Genomic DNA, 20,577 nt, shown 5'->3' on the forward strand with positions numbered 1-20,577 from the left:
GCACCACGGGCCTAAGTTGTCGGTTTATTCTGAGTTTGGCGTTTGCACGCGGCTAACTTAACGAAGGACAGAAACCTTCGCATCACCCGCACCCCTGTGGGGGAAGGGCCGCAGGAACTGTATTTTTCTTCAAGAGGGCTCTTCATCTGTTACTCGGGAAGTGGGACAGTGTCGAGAAACACCGTCACGGCCTGTCATTTCACGGACTGTTCCTTTAGGCGGAAAACCCTTTCGGAGACCATCTCGTAGCTGAGCCCCCCTCGCTCCAGGGTGGCCTTGGGGAGACGAAGGAACTTCCCTAAGAGCTCGAAGCAAGGAAGCAGGGCCGGAGGTGAGAGCCCAGCCCCCTGGCTCTCAGGCGAGGGACCGGGTGTTCCCGAATCTCTGGACGCCACACGGCAGAGCCGCGCCTGGGCCACAGAGAAGCCAAGTGCTTTACTGATACCGCTGACCTCGTCCTCACGGCCAACCACACACCGTCGGTGACCTCGCCACCCTCCAGAGACAGGCACTGAGTCCTAGAGACTTCGTCACCAGACCAACAGCGTGTGAGACCTGGCCTCTGCCGTGAGGCTTTTTTTTTTGTTTTTTTAATATTTTTAACGTTTATTTATTTTTGAGACAGAGAGAAACAGAGCATGAACGGGGGAGGGGCAGAGAGAGAGAGGGAGACACAGAATCGGAAGCAGGCTCCAGGCTCTGAGCCATCAGCCCAGAGCCCGACGCGGGGCTCGAACTCACGGACCGCGAGATCGTGACCTGAGCTGAAGTCGGACGCTTAACCGACTGAGCCACCCAGGTGCCCCTGCTGTGAGGCTTTTAGTGATGTGAGCATGTATCCCCTTCCCCCTAAACTGAGACAGTCCCTCTGTCCTGGAGTTCATGTCTGTTTCTGTAACCCAACATGCACCTGGCACAGCCCCTGCCTCATTAGAGGCGCTCAGTAAATATTTGCTAAGCCGCCGAGGTATCTTTTAACTAAAAAGCAGTGCGTCGAGACCTCCCTTTTCCCTTTCTCTCGGGAAGAGTCACGTGAGCAGGCGGGGGCTGCTCCTGCTCAGGAGCTCCCCGAGATATCCCGGGGCTCCCGCCTTTCAGCACCCAGGATGCTGGAGACACAGAGCACAATTATCAGTTGCAACAATGAGCCCACGGCCCGCCGGCTCTCCGACAAGCCCAGACAAAGCGCAGGGACCTTGTAACTGAAAAGGCACTGAATGGGGAGAGAGGAGGTGTGAAAGCAGGACTAGAGCAGGCTGCCGGGAAGGAATCAGGGCGCACAATGCCACCCTCCCCCACCCCAGGGGCCGGCGCCTTCTCCCCAGGGTGCCCCGTTCCACTGTCTGGGCCTTTGTCACCTATTCCGGAATCGGAATCGGGCTGGGCGCGGAGGGAACGAATACGTCAGCGGCCACGGAAGACCAGATCCCCGGAATTGCGAAGGAAGAAAACGACAACAATGAAAAGAGAAGCCCTTCTCGACTCCCAGTCTATTACTATTTTTGTGAAAGAGGAAAAGTAAGTGAGCTTCCCCCCGGCCCCTGGTCTGGGACCGCTCGTCCGGCCAGTCTAGCCGATGGAAACGTAAAAGCTCCAGTGACAGGCGATCAATGCCACGCTCTTAGGTGAGATACCTGGGGCTGCGGACCTATCGCAGTCGCTGTGCCCACGGGCCGGGGCAGACATCACTAATCAATTACAACGCCATTTCCTGTGGAGCCCAGCCAGCTTCCCAGTCTTCTAGTACAGGACTCCAGGCAGCCATGGCCCATGGGGCTGTGTCAGCTTGCAAGGAGGAAGCTGCCTTCCCCGGGCTGCCTCGCCCGACCCCTTCGCTGATTCACTCAACAAAGGAGACTCTGGGAAGTCGCTCCACCGCCCCAAGGTGATCTCAAGGGTGCAAGGCAGAGCAGGGCCAGAAATCAGGTCTCCTGACTCGCTGGCCAGTGTTCTGCTTACTTGGAAAATCACACTGGCTCCTTTCCAAGCTGACAGCTGACTTCTGATGGCCACGGCACAAGGACAACACGAGAAAGAACTCGGGTAACCAGACTATCTCAGCCGAGCGAGTGCTGCTTCATCCTGGTCTGAGCAGCAGTAACTTTCACAGCCTCTGACCATCCCCTGGTGGACAGACTGGTAGGCAGAGAGCAGGGTAATTAAAAGAGGGGATGCAGAGGGTCTGAAACAGATTTTCTGCAGAGCGGGCGTCTCGAATGAAGACAGTATCACCCAGCGCACGTCCCCGTCAAGTGCCTTGGGGCTGTGCTCCTGGGGATCTTAAATGGGGAAGGGCATGCTCTGAGAAACGTGGCTTTGTGCCCAGCCTGCCAGACCCAGTGTCTGGAGGGATGGAGAATCGACAAGAGCCTAAGGAAGTTATGTGCTGGTATCTCAGCTCTCTGATAATGGGGTAGAAACCCAGAACCGCGGTTTTCTCACACTGCAAACAATGGACGCTTAATATTTTTTTGCAGTCTCTATAGCACCAGGTTCATGCACGAATCTGCTAAACAGAAGTAGATCCCTGGAGGTCAAATACACCTACGAGGCCAATCTCTTCATTTTCTTGGGTTCAATTAGCCTACATTTCAGTGATAAAGTATATACACCGTTCACACAGCTTATAAAAATGGGGCAATTTCTCTTCCTCATTCCCATGCCCCCTCACCTGGCTGCTGTGTGTCTGTTGAGTGTTGATTCCCTTCTGACCAAAGGATCAGACTACCTGCAGCTGACCCAAAGGCCAGAGGATTCTCCTTTCTCTGACCCCCAGGGACGCTCATGCTGACAACATTCGGGGTCGAAGTGTCTTGAAGGGAGTGGGCCTGGCCGCTTCATCAGAAATCCCTTTTATAGCATCCGTAACAGAGAGTTGCCTTAGTCTTCACTTGCTTGCCCCCGGGGATGGGCAACTCACTACGGCAGGGTGTGGCCTTGCTATAATCCTTTATGGATAAGGGTATTTGTTGTTTTAAAAAAACTTTTTTGGGGGGGCACCTGGGTGGCTCAGTCGGTTAAGCGTCCGACTTCAGCTCAGGTCATGATCTCACGGTCCATGAGTTCAAGCCCCGCATCGGGCTCTGTGCTGACAGCTTGGAGCCTGGAGCCTGTTTCAGATCTATGTCTCCCTCTTTCTCTGACCCTCCCCCGTTCATGCTCTGTCTCTCTGTCTCAAAAAAAAAAAAGTTAAGAAAAAAGAAATGAAAAAACCTTTTTTTTAATGTTTATTTTTGAGAGAGGGACAGCATATGTGCACGTGTGGAGGCGGGAAGAGAGAGGAGGACAGAGGATCTGAAGCTGGCTGTGTTCTGACAGCAGAGAGCCCGACATGGTGCACAAACTCACAGACGGTGAGATCATGACCCGAGCTGAAGTCGGACCCTTAACTGGCCAAGCCACCCAGGTGCCCTTGAGAAAACTTTTTATTTTGAGATCATTATAGACTTGTAGGCGGTTCTAAGAAATAATCAGGGAGATCCTATATACTCCCCTTCACCCAGTCTCCCCCAGTGGTAACATCTCCTTACAACAGCACAAGCAGAAAATCAACAGTAATACAGTCACGGACGTTATTCAGATCCCTGCAGTTTCACACACACTCATTTCAGTGTGTGTATTTAGTTCTATGCAATCTGACCACTTGCAGGCTCGTGACCGGTCAAGATACAGAATGTTCATCGCAAGGGGACCCCCTGTGCTTCCTTTTTACAGACACAGCCGCCCTCTCTCTCTCTCTCTCTCCGTCTACCTAATCCCCAATTAATGGTCCCATCTCTCTAATCTTGTTGTTTTAAGAATGTCGTATAAATGGAATCCCGCAGCATATATACCCTTTGGAGATGTGCTTTTCCCTCCCGGCATAATGCTCCAGAGATTTCTTTCACCCAGGCTGCTGGGGACACTGATAATTTACCCCTTTCTCTCGCTCCGTAGTATTCTGTGGTCCAGATGAACCACGGTTCATTTAACCATTTGCCTGCTGAAGGGCGGTCGGGTGGTTTCTGGGTTTTGGATATAATGAATGAAGTGCTGTGTGCATCTGTATGCGGGTTTCTTCCTCCCTCCCTCCTCTTTCCTCCCCTCCTTCTGTAGTAGCTTTATTGAGATACGATTCACATACCAGGCAATCCAACTATTCAATGGTTTCTAGCATATTCTCAGAGTTGTGAAATCACCACCATAACGGAGAAAATTTTCACTGGCTTAGAAAGAAGCCCCCGATCCTTGAGCTATCACTCTCCAACCCCTGTCCCTAACCCTAAGTGACCCACTCATCTACTTTCTTTCTCTCTCTATTTATCTCCTCTGCACATTTCACTTAGACGAAATTATGCCATGCGTGGTCTCTGGGGACCGGCTTCTTCTCTCGAGCACAAGGTTTTCAAGGTCCAGCCATGGTGTGGGCGGACGGTAACACCCCCCAGGCCACATATGGGTTGTCCACTCATCAGTGGATGGGCACGTGTGCAGGGTTTTACGTGCGCCTCAGTTCCCATTTCTCTGGCGCACGTGCACAGAGGTGTCACTGCTGGGTCGCATGGGAAGTGCGTGTTTAGTTCGGAAAAAAGTGCCCATACTCTCCCCGCGTGGCTGTACGATTTCATGTTCCCGCCAGCACTGCGGGAATGGTCCGGTTTCTCCGCAACCTCGTCTAGATGTTCTGATGGGTGTGTATATATATTTACTCGTTACTACTCTGAGCACAAGTCCGATCCCTGGGAACATCTGCTGGGGGTTATCAGCAGTCCCCTCCCGGGCACACCTGTGTAGGCTGGCCGGCCTATCTAACAGGATAGAGCCTCGCCCATGCCCCCTCCGAAAGCAAGCTGGCCCACGTCGGAAGCTGGGTTCAAGAGGTGGCCAGGCCACGGAGTGTGGGACACCTGGGACACCCGGGACTTGGGCCAGGTGACTCTGTCGAGCTCTGTTCCCCACAGCTGGCTAACACGAACCCTGGGGTCCACTGGGAACCCCAGAACTTCTTTCTAAATAAAAAGATGTTCGGGGCGCCTGGGTGGCTCAGTCGGTTGAGCGTCCGACTTCAGCTCAGGTCACGATCTCACGGTTCGTGAGTTCGAGCCCCACGTCCGGCTCTGTGCTGACAGCTCAGAGCCTGGAGCCTGCTTCCGATTCTGTGTCTCCCTCTCTCTCTGCCCCTCCCCCGCTCATGCTCTGTCTCTCTCTGTCTCAAAAATAAATAAATATTAAAAAAAAAATTAAAAAAAAAAAAAGATGTTCGGCAAGGACTCCTACATCTGTCTTTGGGACACTCTCTTGGGGGAAGGATGGACTCCTTGGCATTTTTTAGTCCCCGCCTAGTAGCGGGCATCATCTTTCTGAATGCAGCGATCCTGAGGGCAGGAGCCGGCCCGGCTCCCGGAAAGCCCAGGCCAAGTATTTGCGCACTGGCTCTAATGAGCATCGCAGACGCGGGGAATCTCACGGCGATGACGGCCGAAGACCGGCGTACCGAAAGAACTTAACACGCGTGCCAAATGGGTACAGGAAAGGGTTAAGAAGGCGCATCTCTGTCCCTGGAACTTGTAGTGGGAGAGGCTGCACAGAAAGGGAGGAACGGGGAGTGTGAATCCGACTCTGCGACTTGCTCGGGGTTTTATGGCCGGGCAGCCATCTGCCTCGTGCGCCTCAGCTTTGGCTCCCGGGGCTCGTCGGGGGAGGAACGAGCGAAATCGTGAGCACTGGAGCACTTCAGGCCCTGCAGCGCCCTCTGTAAGGAGCTGTGCAAACGGCCGGGTGGGGGAGGGGGGGGGATCGTCACCAGTGCCTCCCTCCCACGGCACAGAAAGTGCCAGTAAGGAAATGTCGATGCAGCAACATCGGTGCTGCGGCTGACATCCGCGGGGGAATCAGAGCTGTTCCCGAAGGGAGTGCTCACCGGAAGCCCCCAAGCCCACACATGTGCTTGCATGGGTCAACTGAGAAGCGTGGCCCTGGCACCACCACCGTGGCCAGTGTTACGTGCGACCCATCACGGGCGAGCAAAGGGAGGCGCGGGGAGTGGGGCTGACACCTCCTTCATGCTGCCCTGCCCCTCCCCCAGACGTGGCCCGTGATCCGCCAGTCGCTTAGGACCCTCGATGCCTCGAGGAGCTGTCCTCCACTCCTGTCTCCATCACTGTCCGCACTAAGCCACAGCGGGAGTTTGCACACACACCCCCGCCTGCTTCCACTGCCCACGTCAGGTCCAAACCACGATCACCTCTGGCCCCTCACACCGGCTCTGACCCTCTTTTCTCAAGCTCTTTTTACAAGTGTAAGTCACCGACCACTCCCCCCCGGCTCTCGGGGCGGTGGAATATTCTTTATTTATTATTCAGACACAAAGGCCTGAAGTGCAAAGGGCCGGGAACAGTCAAGGCAATCGGGGAAGAACAAAGACACCAGATATCAAGCTCTTACTCACAAAGCCACAGTAATTAAGAGGGGGCGTATTGGCACACGGGATAGACAAATAGACCGGAGGAGCGGATGAGAGAGTCCAGAAGCAGACCCTCACGTGCACGGTCATCTGATTTATGGCAAAGTCAATACTGCACAGCAGAGGGGAAAGAATGGATTTCACCATAAATGATGTTGGGCCAACCGACTTAGGGAACGTACCTCGATCTCTACCTCACGCCATATGCAAAAACCGATTCCTGCTGGACTCCGTACCTAAATGGGAAAGGTCAAAGCTTTTGGAAGAAAACAGGAGACTATCTTCACGAGCCTGGAGGAGGGAGGGTTTGCTAGTAGGACGTGAAAGGTTCTAACCACGAAGGTAGAAAATGGCGGACAACGTTAAAATTAAGAGCCCTCTGCTCATCAAAGGACACCATTAAGAAACCCACAGAACGGGAGAGTGAGGGGCTGGCAACCATACACCCACCCCAGGACTTGAAACCAAAATACGAAAAGTTATGTAAGAAGTAATTAGAAACATAAGAAAAAAATGAGACAACCCGATTTTTAGAAAAATGGGCAGAAGACTTGAACAGGCATTCCACAAGAGTAGACCACATGCTCACAAGCACATGACAAAACATCCGACTTCCTTAGCTACCAAGGAAGTACAAATTAAAACCACGATACAATGATGCCATTATACACCCACCAGAATGGCTAAGAGAGAAAGACACTACCAAGTGTTGGCAAGGACCCGGGGCAACTGGATCGTTCAAACTGACAGTTTATGCAAACTGACAGTTTCTTTGGAAACCCGATAGAGAGATTTACTAGAGCTGAAACGTGCACATCCCGTGACCCAGCAATTCTACTCCCGCACGGACACCCTACAGGAACGTGTGCACGGGGTCACCAGAGCCATATGCCAGGATGCTCGCGGAAGCGTTCTTTATTGGAAACAGCCAAAAACCTGAACACTACCCAAGTGCTCATCAGGAAAATGGATAAGCGTATTTCAACATATTCACACAATGGAATACCATAGAACACTGAGGATGGACAAATCATGGTAACATTAAAACACAGAAGGATCTCACAATGAAAGATGTTGAGCAGACAGGGCCGACGCCAAAAGTGTATACGTGATGATGCCATTTACACAAAAAACCAAAAACAGGCAGCACAAATATATGTTTTTAGAAGTCAGGACAGTGGTGGGCAGTGAGTGGGTGGGGCGGTGACTGGAAGGGGGCACCGGGCACGCTCTTGTCCTGTTTCTTGAGCTGGCCGCTGGTCACACTTGAGTAACAAGTTGAACGACCATCCACAGCCCTCATCATGGCCCACAAGATCGTGCCCCGTCCACTCTTCTCATCTCAGCATCGTCCCTCTGCTCACCCTGCCCGTTCCCCTCCAGGGCCAAGCTCATGCCCACCGGGGGCACGGCCCCTGCCGCCCCTATGTCTACATGCAGCTCACCCCTTCATAGCCACAGGTCCCCACGAGAAGGTCCCCTCCTCGGAGAAGGCTCTCCTGACCACCCTAAGACACCCTGTACTGGGAGAAACGTGCCCCCCAAATTCATGTCTGCCAGAGCTTGTGGATAGGATCTTATTGGAAATAGGGTCTTTGCAGATGTGATCAAGGTAAGGGGAGGTCATACTAGATCTGGGTGGGCCCTGAGTTTAATGGCTGGTGCTCCCAGCTCAGTTAAGAACGCATGAATCAACGAATGAATGAATGCGTTCACACCACCCTTCGAAATCTCAGCAAAGGGGAAGGGAGGGATGAACGGGCAGACCACAGAGGACTTTTAGGGCAGTGAAAATAGTGTCTATGGCACTATAATGACAAATATACGTTATTACACGTTTGTTCAAATGCCCTGAACATATACCATCAAGAATGAACCCTAATGCAAACCACAGACTTGGGGTGATAATGACGTGTCAACAGAGGTTCAGAGAATATAAGAAATCTGCCACTCTGGTGGGGGGGTGTTGATGATGGGGGAGGCTACGTGGGTGGGGGCAGGAGGCCTATGCAAACTCTCTCCCTTCCTCTCAGTGGGGTTCTAACCCTGAAACTGCTCTAAAAAGTACTCTTAAACCACAAAGACCTTGGCAGACCAGGAGGAGCAGGGGTGCCCCAATGAGAAAACAGGTCAGAGCGAGGAGGTGGGCTGCAGAGGTGAACACAGCAGCTCTCTGGGGCCTCACGTCTCAAGCTCAACGGGGGCCAATGGGGGCCAACGGGGCTACAGCTCTACGTGTAAGGTCTCCGTGTTTTATCAAAAGCGGAAGAAGAAAATACTACGTCTGGGTAATTAAAACTAGAAGAGAATGCCCCAAACCTCTAGGGCGTGCCCCATCTCCGCGCAAGCCCTGTGGTTAGCTTAGTCTAGGGATCAGCAAACTTACCCCATAAAGGGCCGGATAGTCAGTATTTTACAGGCTCGCGGGTCGTTTGGTCTGAGACACAGCTACTCAGTTCTGCTGCTGCGGGGTGTGAAAGCGGCCAGACGGTGTGAGAAGGAAGGAGTGTGGCCGGATCTGGATGAGGGACATGGTGGCCTTCATCTAGGGGCTCCCTGGAGGGCTGTGTGTGTGTGTGGGGGGGGGGGGGGGGATGACCTACGTGGGGAGAGACAGCCTCCTTACCCCCTCCCTTTCCGAAGGGAGGTTTTCTCTCTCCCCCACGCCCTTTCTCCGACCCCAAGGCTGCCTTAACAGAGCTCCTCCCCCGTGGAGCCTGGTGAACAGGAAGAGGCCGCATCCGTCCAGAACCTCCGAGAAGAGCAGACTACAGGGATCCTGGCTCCCCGCTTTCGGAAAAGTACCGCTGACAACCAGGAGCCCATCAGCCAGTGATCCCTCGCCCGGGTGAGGGAGGAGGTCAGGGGAACTTGGCAGGCGCACTGTTCCGAAGCCCTCCCTCCACGGTCACGGTCACTGCGAGAGGAAATGAGGAGGAGAGAGGCCAGGGACGACGGACCCCGTCCACAAAGCGGGCGCAACAGGTGCAGCGCGGACAGGAGACGCAAGCTGTGTAATTAAGGCCTCCAGACACCTGTTGGGAGCTCACCCATTCACACCCCTAGTGGTTCACACCTCTGAGTACAAAATCACCGAAAAGCGAAAAGCGGGGGGAAGAAAAAGAGGCTCAGACGAAAAGCTCTCTTCACCTGTAGCCCGTAGCCGCTGCCCCAGCTCACCTGAGGCAGCACTTCCGCCAGCAGCTCCCACCCAACATCCCTGGCCCTTGGGGACAGTTTCAAGGGGGTAGGAGGGGCTCCAAAGTGAGGGAGACCAGGCGGTGCCACTGCAGAGCTGTGTGGCCCTGGGCAAACTCCCTAACCTCTCTGTGCCTCACATACCCTTTCCCTCAGCATTCCAACGAGAAAGGCCTGGCGCAGTTGGACCTGTGCGCTTAGCAAACGCTCACCTATGTGCTTAGCAAACATTTATTGAGCACCCTCTATGTACCAGGGACCCGTAGACACAGCAGTGTCCAAGATTACAGTCTGGGGTGGGGGAAAGGGACACTGAACACCCACACGGGGCCACACGGGTCACGTGCTCCCAAAGCCAGCCGTGTTTGTGGGACCTCCTTCCCAGAGGATCACTGCCTTCCAGAACCCACGCTCAAACCAAGGCTGCCCATTGGGTACAGAAGAAACGGGCGAGCCAGGATCCTGCTAGAAACAGCCCCTGCTCCTCTCTGGGCCCCAGGAAATGGGTCCAAGAGCTGCAGCACACCGGGCCACAGTGAAGATGCACCGATGACGCGGGCGCCTGAGATGTGGCCGGCCCGGTGCCCCACGCCTCCTGGGTGCTGAGAGCATCACCACCTCGTTCTCCAGGGTGGTGCTAACTCGGGGCCATCGCTTGAAACTCGGGTGGGAACACGACCCGTCCGTCAAGTCCCATGGCTCCGCACATGCGCTTATGCGTAAGGCTGGGGGGCCCTGAGCACCTGCTTCAATTGGGGTTCAGACTTAGGCCCTATCTGTGGGGCTGTTCTCGGAACCACCCTCTGTCCCAGGGACCTTCAAATCCAGGCTTTGCCCACACACATACACGTGCACACACACCTACCTCCGCCAGAGCAAACCCAGACGGGAAGGGAAGCCAGTCTACCCCCTTCCTCTTCCAGAACGGATGCTAGTTTAAGGCTGTGCACACCACAGGGTGAGCCGGGGGCCGCGTTCACCCCTGCTCTGGCTGTGGGGTGAGGAGTCTGGTCCCTGCGTGCCAGCACATGCTTGCACGGTCCAGAGGATCCCCATTTGTCTTCCGTGTGTCCCTTACGGAGTAGAGAGGCCAGTGTCCGTCCCCCAGTACTGACTCTCTCTGGCCCAGGGCCAGCTGGAGGGGGAGAGGATCACCAGGCAGGAAGGCAGACTCAGGAAAGGAGGCGACCCAGGAAGAAAACGCCACAGGGGTCCGTCAAGGGTGTGCGGGGCCATCGAAGACACCAGCTCTGTCCAGAGTCAGACCGACCCTGGGTTCAAAGCCTGGCGCCCCCAGTTTCGTGCTATTTGACAACCAGCGCTAATGTTGATTAACCACCTACTCCGTCCCAGGCCCTGTATTACGCTCTCCACAAGCAGATGCTCATTTAACCCTTCCAACAGCCCACGAGGCAGTCACGTGGTGCGGCAGCTGCTGGGTGCCGGTGGGGCCGGCAGATGGCCCAGTGGCGGGATCTGGAGCCGCGGAGCCCATTTCCTCCCTGGGAAATGGAGGCAACACCACTCCGCGGGGCCGTTGTGGGAAACGGACCTGTAATAACGCAGAGCCTGGCACAGAGGTCGGGCTCGGAAACTATACTTCACGGTAACAAACACGTTCTTGCTGTAGCATCGTCATAAATTACCCCAAATGCTACCAGCAGGGCTGCTGTCACCTGGTGCCAGGGGAAGCGGAGGCCCAAAAAGGTGGCAGGGAGGACACTGCTGTGTCCACTCTGACTTTTCTGAAGGGCCAGCCGCGAACCGTCCCAGATGATGATCCCATAGGGATACGGATCCGCAGTGCCTCAGGGTACTGGATTCAAGGGGCTGCGGGGTGGTGTGGGGGGGGGGACCCCCTGCACGGCTGGGGGCCCCCAGGAAGGGCGCGGACAGGTGCTGCCCCGGGGTCACGTGCAGGGCCCCGGGAGGCCGGGGAGAGTGGGCGAGCTGCCGCCCCCCAGCAGGTGCACTTGAGAACATGACCGTGCTTTCCCGCGGCCCTACGCTCACTCCCGCGTGCCACAGGAGCATCACTGTCCAACTGCCACCGTCGCTTTGCTCCCTGGTCCTCCCCAGTGAATTCCTCGGGGGGAGGGGCCCGTCTCCCTGAAACAGCTACCGGCCCGACACCTAGGCCCGTGGCTGGTGCGAACGACACATTTGCGGGACAATGGTGCCACTGACGTGATCTAGGGGGCAGTGTCCTTCTGGACCCGGGAGGAGGACGACAGGCTGCAGAGAGCAGCGGTTCTGAGCCACGGCTCTGGGTCAGACTGCTGAAATCCCAGTCCTGGCTCAGCTGCAGGTTCTGAGCAGGATGCTTCATCTGCCCAGGTCTCCAGCATCCTTCCGGGTGCAAAACAGGTAACAGCCTCCCTCCTCCACACGGCGGCTACGCAGCTTAAAGGAGACACTGCACGGGGCAGACGCGCAGCTGGGGCCCAACACACGGCGAGGGCCCCATCGGAGCGAGCTGGGATTCTTGATCGCACCTGGCAGGACAAGCCTGCAAAACCCGCCTGCAAAATGGACCAGACTGGTTCCCCTAAAGCCCGAAAGCCTCCCCTGGCTCTGACCTTTGCCGGCCGCTGGCTTTGTCTGAAATCGGGTCTGTGGTTTCCAGGACGAGCGGAGTCCCCCCTGAGAAGGCTCACAGCGCCCCCTGCCGCCCGCCACCGGGAACGGCCTCAACCCCCCCAGCCCCAGAGCACAACAAAGCAAGGTGAGCCCTCCGCCGTGGCTTTCCGTTTCCAAGGGCTGGTGAAAGCTACCATCGGAACAATGGCAGGGGGAAGAGACACCGCGCATAATTACGTTCCGTGGACGCTAATTCCCTGTCTCCGCAAAATAAATATAAAACGAGAGATCAAACAAAGCGCTCTTCCCTCTCCGAGCGGATCTTTTGTTTCCCTGGGTAAGTGTCACCCCAAACAGGCTGCGGCACCAAGTGGAACTGTCATTTCGGCGGGATGCTATTTCCTGATCAACACGTGCTGTCTGCGGCAATGCTGTTTTTGATCTGGCAGGTCTTAAATTGGACTCTCTTTCACAAGCAGGAGCCCGTTAGAACGAGCCGGCATGCGAGGCTGAGGATGCGTACTCCTCTCCCTGGGTGCAGGGAAATGGAAAACGTCCCCCCCAGGTCGTGACCCCACCTCACCAGGCTGTTACTGCCACGCAGGGGACCTGGGATCACAGCTAAGACCCCACTCCTCCGAAAACGGCGTCCACACCAGAGCCAGCCAAACCACGTCTGTTAACGAACAGCACGTTCAGCGTACAATTTAGAACGGAGGTGAGGAGGAGGGCGGAGGTGAGAAGGAGTTTTGAAGCAAATCCCGTAAATGGTTCCCTGCTCTTTAAATCGGGTGAGAGGGCGAAGAGGTAGAATCCCACAAAGGTACTTCTGTGTAGTCCCCCAAATATGGGATTTATATTTTGCATCCACAGTTGACTTCAGTAAGGTGATCTAACCAGCAAGATGCCGACTGATAATTGAAACAGGGACACAGCTCTCCGGGTCTTGCAGGCCCGGGAGCCCCCGGCGGTCTGGTCCACCTGCCGTCACACTCCGCGGGCGAGACTGTCTCTCCCTGGGCCACCCAGCACCCCACACCCGGGGAGGGTCTTGGCTTTAAACGTCTTCCTGTTACGCCCGTTCGTAAAGATGTTGGATCCAGGGCTTGCTTCTAGGTGGTACCTAACTAATCTGCAAGGCCGAGCGGTGTAACGCGTTAGCACAGGGGTTGTTGCAAAGTGGTGGCCCTTGGGCTCCATCTGGCCACAGCCAGACTTTGTCCTGCACTGTTTGTATTTTAGAAAGTAAATTAGTTGCCAGCTTACTCTGGCATGCCGGTTTTTCTTTCAAAACATAGGGAAACTGGTCTGATTCAATCTGCCTTCCTGCACAGCATCACCACTGGCCTTCCTGCTGTCAGTACCTCGCCCGCCGCCTGTCCTTCCGGGTCCCAGTGCCTAGCGTTTCTGACCCTATGCTGGCATCTGTTGCCGGACCGCACTATTTATTCACGGGATTCATCCGTGTTTCAAAACAGTCTCTCTCCGTAGACAGCAATGTAGACAGTGGTGCCCAACTCTGGCTGGACAGTAGAATCCCCAGTGAAGCTTTGATCAAAACACCAATGTCTGGGCCCCACCCCCGACCAACAGAATCCAACTCCACGGGGGCGGGGCCTGAGCAAAGGTATGTTTATGAAAGTCACCGGGTGACTCGAAAACACCAGCGGGGGTGGAGAGCCGCTGGCTAAACCCAGAGGAATGACTTGGCCGGAAGAGTTTCAGACAGATGCTGAGCCTCGGCCACCAGGGCCCCCGCCCCATCCTGCTGCGGGTGGGGACAGAGAACACCAGCCGCCCTCTTTTTCTGTCTCCCCTCTGGGGGAGGAGGCCTGGCTGTTTCTCGAGTTTTCTCTGCATAGTGCTCACGGCGCATGAGTTCAAGAGAGATAAATCAAAGGCGGCCAAAAGATGACCTTTGAAAGACCACTGGGCCGGCCTACGGTGGAGCCATCAAGGACCCGAAGGCCACCTGCCAAGGCTCCAGCAGGCTCCCCCCACCACATGCCAACCGGTGGACAGAAGGAGCGCTGCTCACCTGAAGAGCTCTCGGATCTCCCGGCTGTCGGCCTGGAAGGGGATGTTGCGCACCAGGATCTTCGAGGTCGTCTGCTTTCTGGGCACTTGTTTCTTCCGAGCGGACGTCAGAGCTGGCCTAGACGATTAGGGGAGAAGGTTCGAGTTATCTGGGGTGTGGGCAGCCACTGGCCTACGCTAACCCCCTCACCCTCCCTCCAAGAGCTGATGTTCTTGGCAGGTGAGAGATTCAAGGAGTTGGGGTGGATGAGGCAGAGATGAAAAGGGGGAAGGCGGTCTCCCCTGGGTGATTCGGAGCATAGCCATCTTCCTCTCAAGATGGCTGTGGACACCCGGTCAGCACACCCGCCCTTGGGTCTCTCCTGCCCGTCGTCTGAGAGACGCGGGGGCTATCAGGGACTGGCAAGAGGAACCCTGAGAAGGGTGAGGCCAGCTCCTCACCCCATCCGGTCTCTACTGTCCCCTTCCAGATGTGGAAAGACCCCGGATGGCCCAAAGGTCTTATGTGAGACTTTCCAGTACACGCCCCAAGAGCCTCGCCCGCAGGCCTGGAGCAGTTGCTAGCCCTGAAGACGGGCCAGGGGTGGGAGCGGAAGCTCATCCCGGGGTGCAAGGCCATCTCTAATGCCCTCCCACCTCACCTGGTCCCCTGCTCGCCCTGGGCAACCTGCCACTGCGTCAAAGCGACGCGGGGTCGTGAGTGGGGAGTGAACAATCAGGGTGTGGAAGCCAAGTGGGTTGCATAGGATCTGAGTGATCTTGGGCAGGTAATTTGGCTTCTCCGGGCCTCAGCCTCCTCAAGTGCAGAATGGGCCTAAAAAGAGTGCCGGCCTCGTCATACCATCTGAGGGCCTGTCAGACACTGCGTGGTGCCCCCCGTGTGCCAAACATTCAATAAATGGCAGCTGTTGTCCTAAAGACGACCGTGTTGCCTCACTTCTCTCAGATCTGCTTCATGTCACCTCCTCGAAGGCCCACCCTAAGTATCCCCATTAAAGCAGCAACACCCCCCTCCCCCACCCCCAGTTTTGCTTTCCTTTCTGGCACTCACTACCACCTGACCGCGTATTACAGATCGTTCATGTTTCCCTTTACTGTGCTGTCCAATATGGTAGCCTCAAACCACATACGGCCGGTTAAGTCTACGTTAAAGCAACAAAATTCAAAACTCAACTCCCCAGTTGCTGGGATAGCCAGCCTCCAAGATGGTCCCCAGAGAGGGGCGCCTGGGTGGCGCAGTCGGTTAAGCGTCCGACTTCAGCCAGGTCACGATCTCGCGGTCCGTGAGTTCGAGCCCCGCGTCGGGCTCTGGGCTGATGGCTCGGAGCCTGGAGCCTGTTTCCGATTCTGTGTCTCCCTCTCTCTCTCTGCCCCTCCCCCGTTCATGCTCTGTCTCTCTCTGTCCCAAAAATAAATAAAAAAACGTTGAAAAAAAATTAAAAAAAAAAAAAAAAAAGATGGTCCCCAGAGATCCCTGCCTCTTGGTTTTCACGCCCTCGGGCAGTCCCCTCCCGTGCTCCATCAGGCAGGTCTGCGTGACCAGTAGAAGACCGAAGCAATGGTGACTTCTGAGACCAGGTCATAAAAGACACTGCCGCTTCCTTCCTGCTGTCCTTTGGGTCACTCGCTCCGTGGAAAATGGGCTGTGGTGCTGTAAAGACCCTCATGCAATCCCAGGGAGAGGCCAGCGTGGTGAGGAACTGAGGTCTCCTGCCAACAGCCATGTGCGGGCGCCATTTTGGAAGCGGATCCTTTAGCCCCAGAGGAGCCTTCAGATGAGACTGCAGCCCTGACCAACAAAACCTCCTGAGAGACCTGGAGGCAGAAGTACCCAGCTAAACTGTTCCCAAGTTCCCGACTTCGGAAACGGTGAAATAGTAAGTGTTTGCTGTTTTAAGCTGTTTGGGATACTCTGTTACACCGCAACAGATGACTAACACAACTGTACTCCCCACCTTTACGTGTTCAAATGCCACATGAGCAAGTGGCTGCCATATTGGACAGCACAGATGTGGAACATGATCGAAGAATCCCACTATTGTAGAAGGTTCTATCAATTATGCTGCCCTAGACCGTGAACACCACCAGGAAACCCCATTCCTGGCACCTGGGCAGAGTATCTGGTACGCAGCAGGCTTTCCGTAATTTGTTTGTTGAATAAAAGGATGACTAAATCAACACTGGCGAGCGACTGAAAGCTCATGAGGTGACTTTAGCTTGACTCCTTGGAGACGGGGAACGGAAAAGACAGATCGCCACTGTTGGCTGAGTACTCATGTGCAAAGCATGTTCTAGAGGCTTCATGCACGACCTCTAGTTAGCACATACTAGTTCATAGGCAAAGTCAGCCACCCAAGGTCACGCAGCTCTTGGACTAGAACCCGAGGCTGTGGGGCTCAATGCCTGGTGCTCACTGTTCCATCCCAGCTCAGGAGCCCTTCCCATACCGGGCCTTCTCCCCGAGGATGCTCCCACGGCACAGACCGGGTGGGCGAACAATACCAGAGGTGGCCGAGGGCTGGATTCCCAAGTAGCATTGAAAACAGAGAGAAGGAAGAAAAAGCAGCAGCTGGAGGCCAGGCAGCAACAGCCAATCTGCTCAACGACCACAACAAATGCCCAACTTGCTGAAAACTACCAAAGGGAGATCTTAAACCAGCCCTAGGACTGTTAGAGGCGGTTACTTCATCGCCCGGGGCTGGTAGACGATCATGACAATGACAATAAAAACAACACTCGCGCTGGGCACGTCACGTGCTGGGCACTGTTCGGGGCATCTCAGGCGTATCGGCTCATTTACGCATGCAAGCGGGTAGAAGCGTAGGCACAAAACTAAATCTTACGGGGCGCCTGGGTGGCTCAGTTGGTTAAGTGTCCGACTTCGGCTCAGGTTATGATCTCACGGTGCGTGGGTTCGAGCCCCACCTCGGGCTCTGTGCTGTCAGCCTGTCGGCGCAGAGCCTGCTTCAGAGCCTCCGTCCCCCCTTTTCTCTGCCCTTCTCCCGCTTGTGCTCTGCCCCCCAAAAATATTAAAAAAAAAACCCCAAACTAAAACACTACTTCAGGAAACTGGTCACCGGGCAGCTTGGTCAGTCTCCAACTCTTAACACTGACTGAATCTCTTTCAAATTAACTGGAGGCTGTCTCTGGGCTCCGGTGTCCAGCTCCAGGAAAGAAAGCCCCATAAAGCTGGACATCAAGGTTTTATCGCTTCTCTGGCTCGTCCAGAGCACCAGCAACTGGCAATTCTTTGTTGGTTTATTTGTAACACCGAGATGAGCAGAATGTGCTGGTTCCTCCCGCTCCTGCTCTTCGTATTACGACAAATGTGCATTAAATATTTATTCAAAGGACGGGAGTGGTCCCAGTTCGTCGCAGAAACGGGCCTCGGAGCTGGCAAATGGGACGTCACCTTAATCAGGAAGACGATACCCCAGCCCCAGAGCAGAAAGGACCCCCCTGGAGGAGAGCAGAGAGGGGGCAATGAAGACTCACTTGGTGGCTCGTTCCGAGATCCTCACCTCCAGCTTGTGGCCGTCCACGATGTGACCCTAAGAGACAAGACCACACAGCTTGTCACCCTGTCTCCCCAGCAACACTCGCCCACACCGCTGCTCTCCAACAGGGCGGGCGTCAGCGGAGAGGAAAGGAAACTTCAGAGGGGGGACTATCCCCAGGCAGCGGGGCCAGCTGGAATCAAGGACAGAGAAGAGTTTCTCCTGGAGGTGGCTCAGGCCGAGCCCAGACAGCAGCTGGTGGTCACACAGACCCAGCCTTCCAATGCCCTCTTGAGCCATGCGCGGGCCTTGGCCTTCACGCACCGAATTTTCCATCGTTTGTAAGCATTTGTAGGCAAAGCAAGCCCCTTTGGTCCGGCTTGCAGCAAGAGTCCAGGCTAGACTGTGTGCTTAAAAAAAAAAAAAAAATTCTAAACCGCAGAGGAGGTGTAGTGAAAGCGAGGCTCTCACGTGGGTCCCTTAAGGCAAAACTGGCATATTAGCAAAATTACCCTCGAAAATCCCTTAAGTCTCCCATAAGATATAGCACGGGTAGTTCTGTGTAAACGATTCTTTGTGGCAACGTGCACACATGTACGCACACAGGGAGGTACGGAACGCAACACGTGCAAGGTGGGAGTTTGACAGAATCTTGCATTACGTGGCAGAGAATGGACCACTGGACGTGCAGAGCCAATGCCAGGTAAATGCCTACGCGGCACCCGATGACAAAGTTGGACTGCCAGTGTCTCTTTGAAAAACAACACACAAATCAAACGCCAGAGAGGCGCCCCACGAGGCGTAACTGGCTGAAGCTAAGAAGTGGCCGCCCTCTCGACAGGGCACGGGCGTCCAGCTTTTGCTCTGGGTGATGCTGCCCCCTCACTCCCTCACGCTGCCCACTGGCCCCCAAGGGTGTCTGGATATGCAGCCCTGGTAGACAGCAGAGCTTTCCAAGAGAGCGGAGGCCCCGGAGGCGTTACCTCCCCGTCATCCTACCCAAATCCAACTCGGCCCTTCGTGAAGCCGCCCTGAGCCAAGGGCAAGGTCATCAAAATCCTACAAAAACCATCAGATGTACTAAGCGCCCGGTTACATCTCCTACACCCCCCAGGGCCTCTCTCCTGTGTAAGAAGCTCTGCTGGGACAGGGCGGGGGCCCCGTATGGGCGACCTTCCCACCCTGAGAACAGCCCAGCCGTGCCTGGCCCAGGGGCACCTGCCAGAGGGAGAACGAGAGCCGGGTAAGGTGAGCAGGCTCCCATGCACGTGGCCCAAATCAGCTCTCCTTTACCTTCACGCCACCTGGTCTCAGGCCAGGCCCTCTTTGTCCAGTGCGCACAGACATAGGACATCCGGAATATGGCTTAAAAGGGTCCCTGGACCCCCTGAAGCTCTTCCAGGGACTTGGGCCTAGAAGCCTGACTTACAGGCAGGGTCAGGAGCGCTCGGCCTGCAGAACGAGGGGTCAGCAAAGACGGCAGGGAGCGAGTGGGTCCGCAGAAAGAAGGGAGGGCACTGCTCCCTGCCCGCAAAGCCACCAAAGGGCCTGGGATGTGCGGCATCGGGGAAGAGTGTGGAGGACGCAGTCTCGGGCAGAGGCCCGCCTCACGGGGGAGGAGCCCATCCCAGGCCGTGCCGCTCCCTGCAGTCCCAGCTCAGCTCCCCTCCTGCTCCAGGCGCCCTGATCTGATCCTGCACTTCGGGCCCAGCAGGAGGTCCCGTTCTGTGTGGAGTCCCTGTCCTAACACCTCGGAGTCTAGTCCCCTTGTCCTCATCTTCCCTGCCTCCGCCCTGACCCAGGCCAACACCCTTTCCTGCCCGGACGACTCCGTGCTTTCTCACCTGCCCTACTGTCATCCACTCTCTGCAGAGCAGCTGGAGAGACCTTCCAGAAGCATAAACCAGTCCCTTCCCCAAAGTGCTCCAAGCCTTCCGACAGAATCTCACTGCCTTTACACCGGACTCCACGGTCCTTAAAAGGCTGACAAGATCTGGGCCCACACACCGTCCACTCCACACCTCCTCCAGTCTGCCTCTCAAACATACTAAGCTCATTCCTACCTCAGAGTCCCTGCCTCAGACCCTTTGCACATGCTGTGTATTCCTCCTAGACTGCTTCCCCTCTAGATCTTTGTGTAGCTGACTCCTTCTTGTCAATTAGCGACCAGCTCCATGGTCACCTCCTCAGAGAGGCCTCCCTCACACAATGTAAAGTAACCCTCTCTGCCCATCACGATGCCTGCTTTATTTCCATCCAAGCACTTCTCGTGACCTGGTCTTGCGTATTTATTCAGAGATCCGCTCCGCCAGCCGCCTCCAGATCTGGCACAGAACTGTGGATTCGTGAATGCACTATCATGACTACAGAGCGCTGAAGAAGATTCTTAATTTTTCTTGGGTCACGGTGCCCTGGAGAACTGGAGGAAGCGAGGGACCCAAGAAAATGTGGACTTACCCACATTCCCGCTAACTTCAGGAGTGTTGACAGGCCGGACCCCCGCCCTCCACCCTCCCTGCCCCGGCCCTCCCCCCCCCCCCGCACCCCCCTTCCTCCCCCCCCCACCTACCAAGCACCTCCATGGATCTCAGCTGAAATCCCCACCCTTACCTGGAGCTGCTTGAGAGCCTTCTGGGCCTGCTCTGGCTTCCTGTATTCCACGAACCCAAATCCCATGGAGAGCAGCTCTCCTAAAGGAGAGTCAGAAAGAGAGGTGAGGAAGGGGGAGCAGAAAGGCGAAGAACGAGCGCGAACCCAAGGGCAGGGGCTCCGGCGGACCCCTAGACGTCCCCTCTTTGCTCCCTTCCTCATACCCCATTTCGT

General features: G+C 55.6%; 1 protein-coding gene across 2 annotated transcripts in view; it reads right to left on the minus strand.

Moving 5' to 3' along the window:
- The window catches only part of RBM19 (RNA binding motif protein 19), a 144,005-nt gene that overhangs the window by 79,897 nt on the left and 43,531 nt on the right, over positions 1 to 20,577 (minus strand). For both annotated transcript variants that reach the window (XM_078435763.2, XM_078435764.2), the window contains exons 19-21: positions 20,365 to 20,444; positions 17,753 to 17,808; positions 14,259 to 14,375 (exon numbers count right to left, since the gene is read on the minus strand). In XM_078435763.2, the coding sequence (XP_078291889.2) occupies positions 14,259 to 14,375; positions 17,753 to 17,808; positions 20,365 to 20,444 (253 nt within the window). The remainder of the gene's footprint in view (positions 1 to 14,258; positions 14,376 to 17,752; positions 17,809 to 20,364; positions 20,445 to 20,577) is intronic.

Source organism: Panthera onca, chromosome D3 (assembly GCF_046562875.1).
Source record: "Panthera onca isolate mPanOnc1 chromosome D3, mPanOnc1 haplotype 2, whole genome shotgun sequence".
NCBI lineage: Eukaryota > Metazoa > Chordata > Mammalia > Carnivora > Felidae > Panthera > Panthera onca.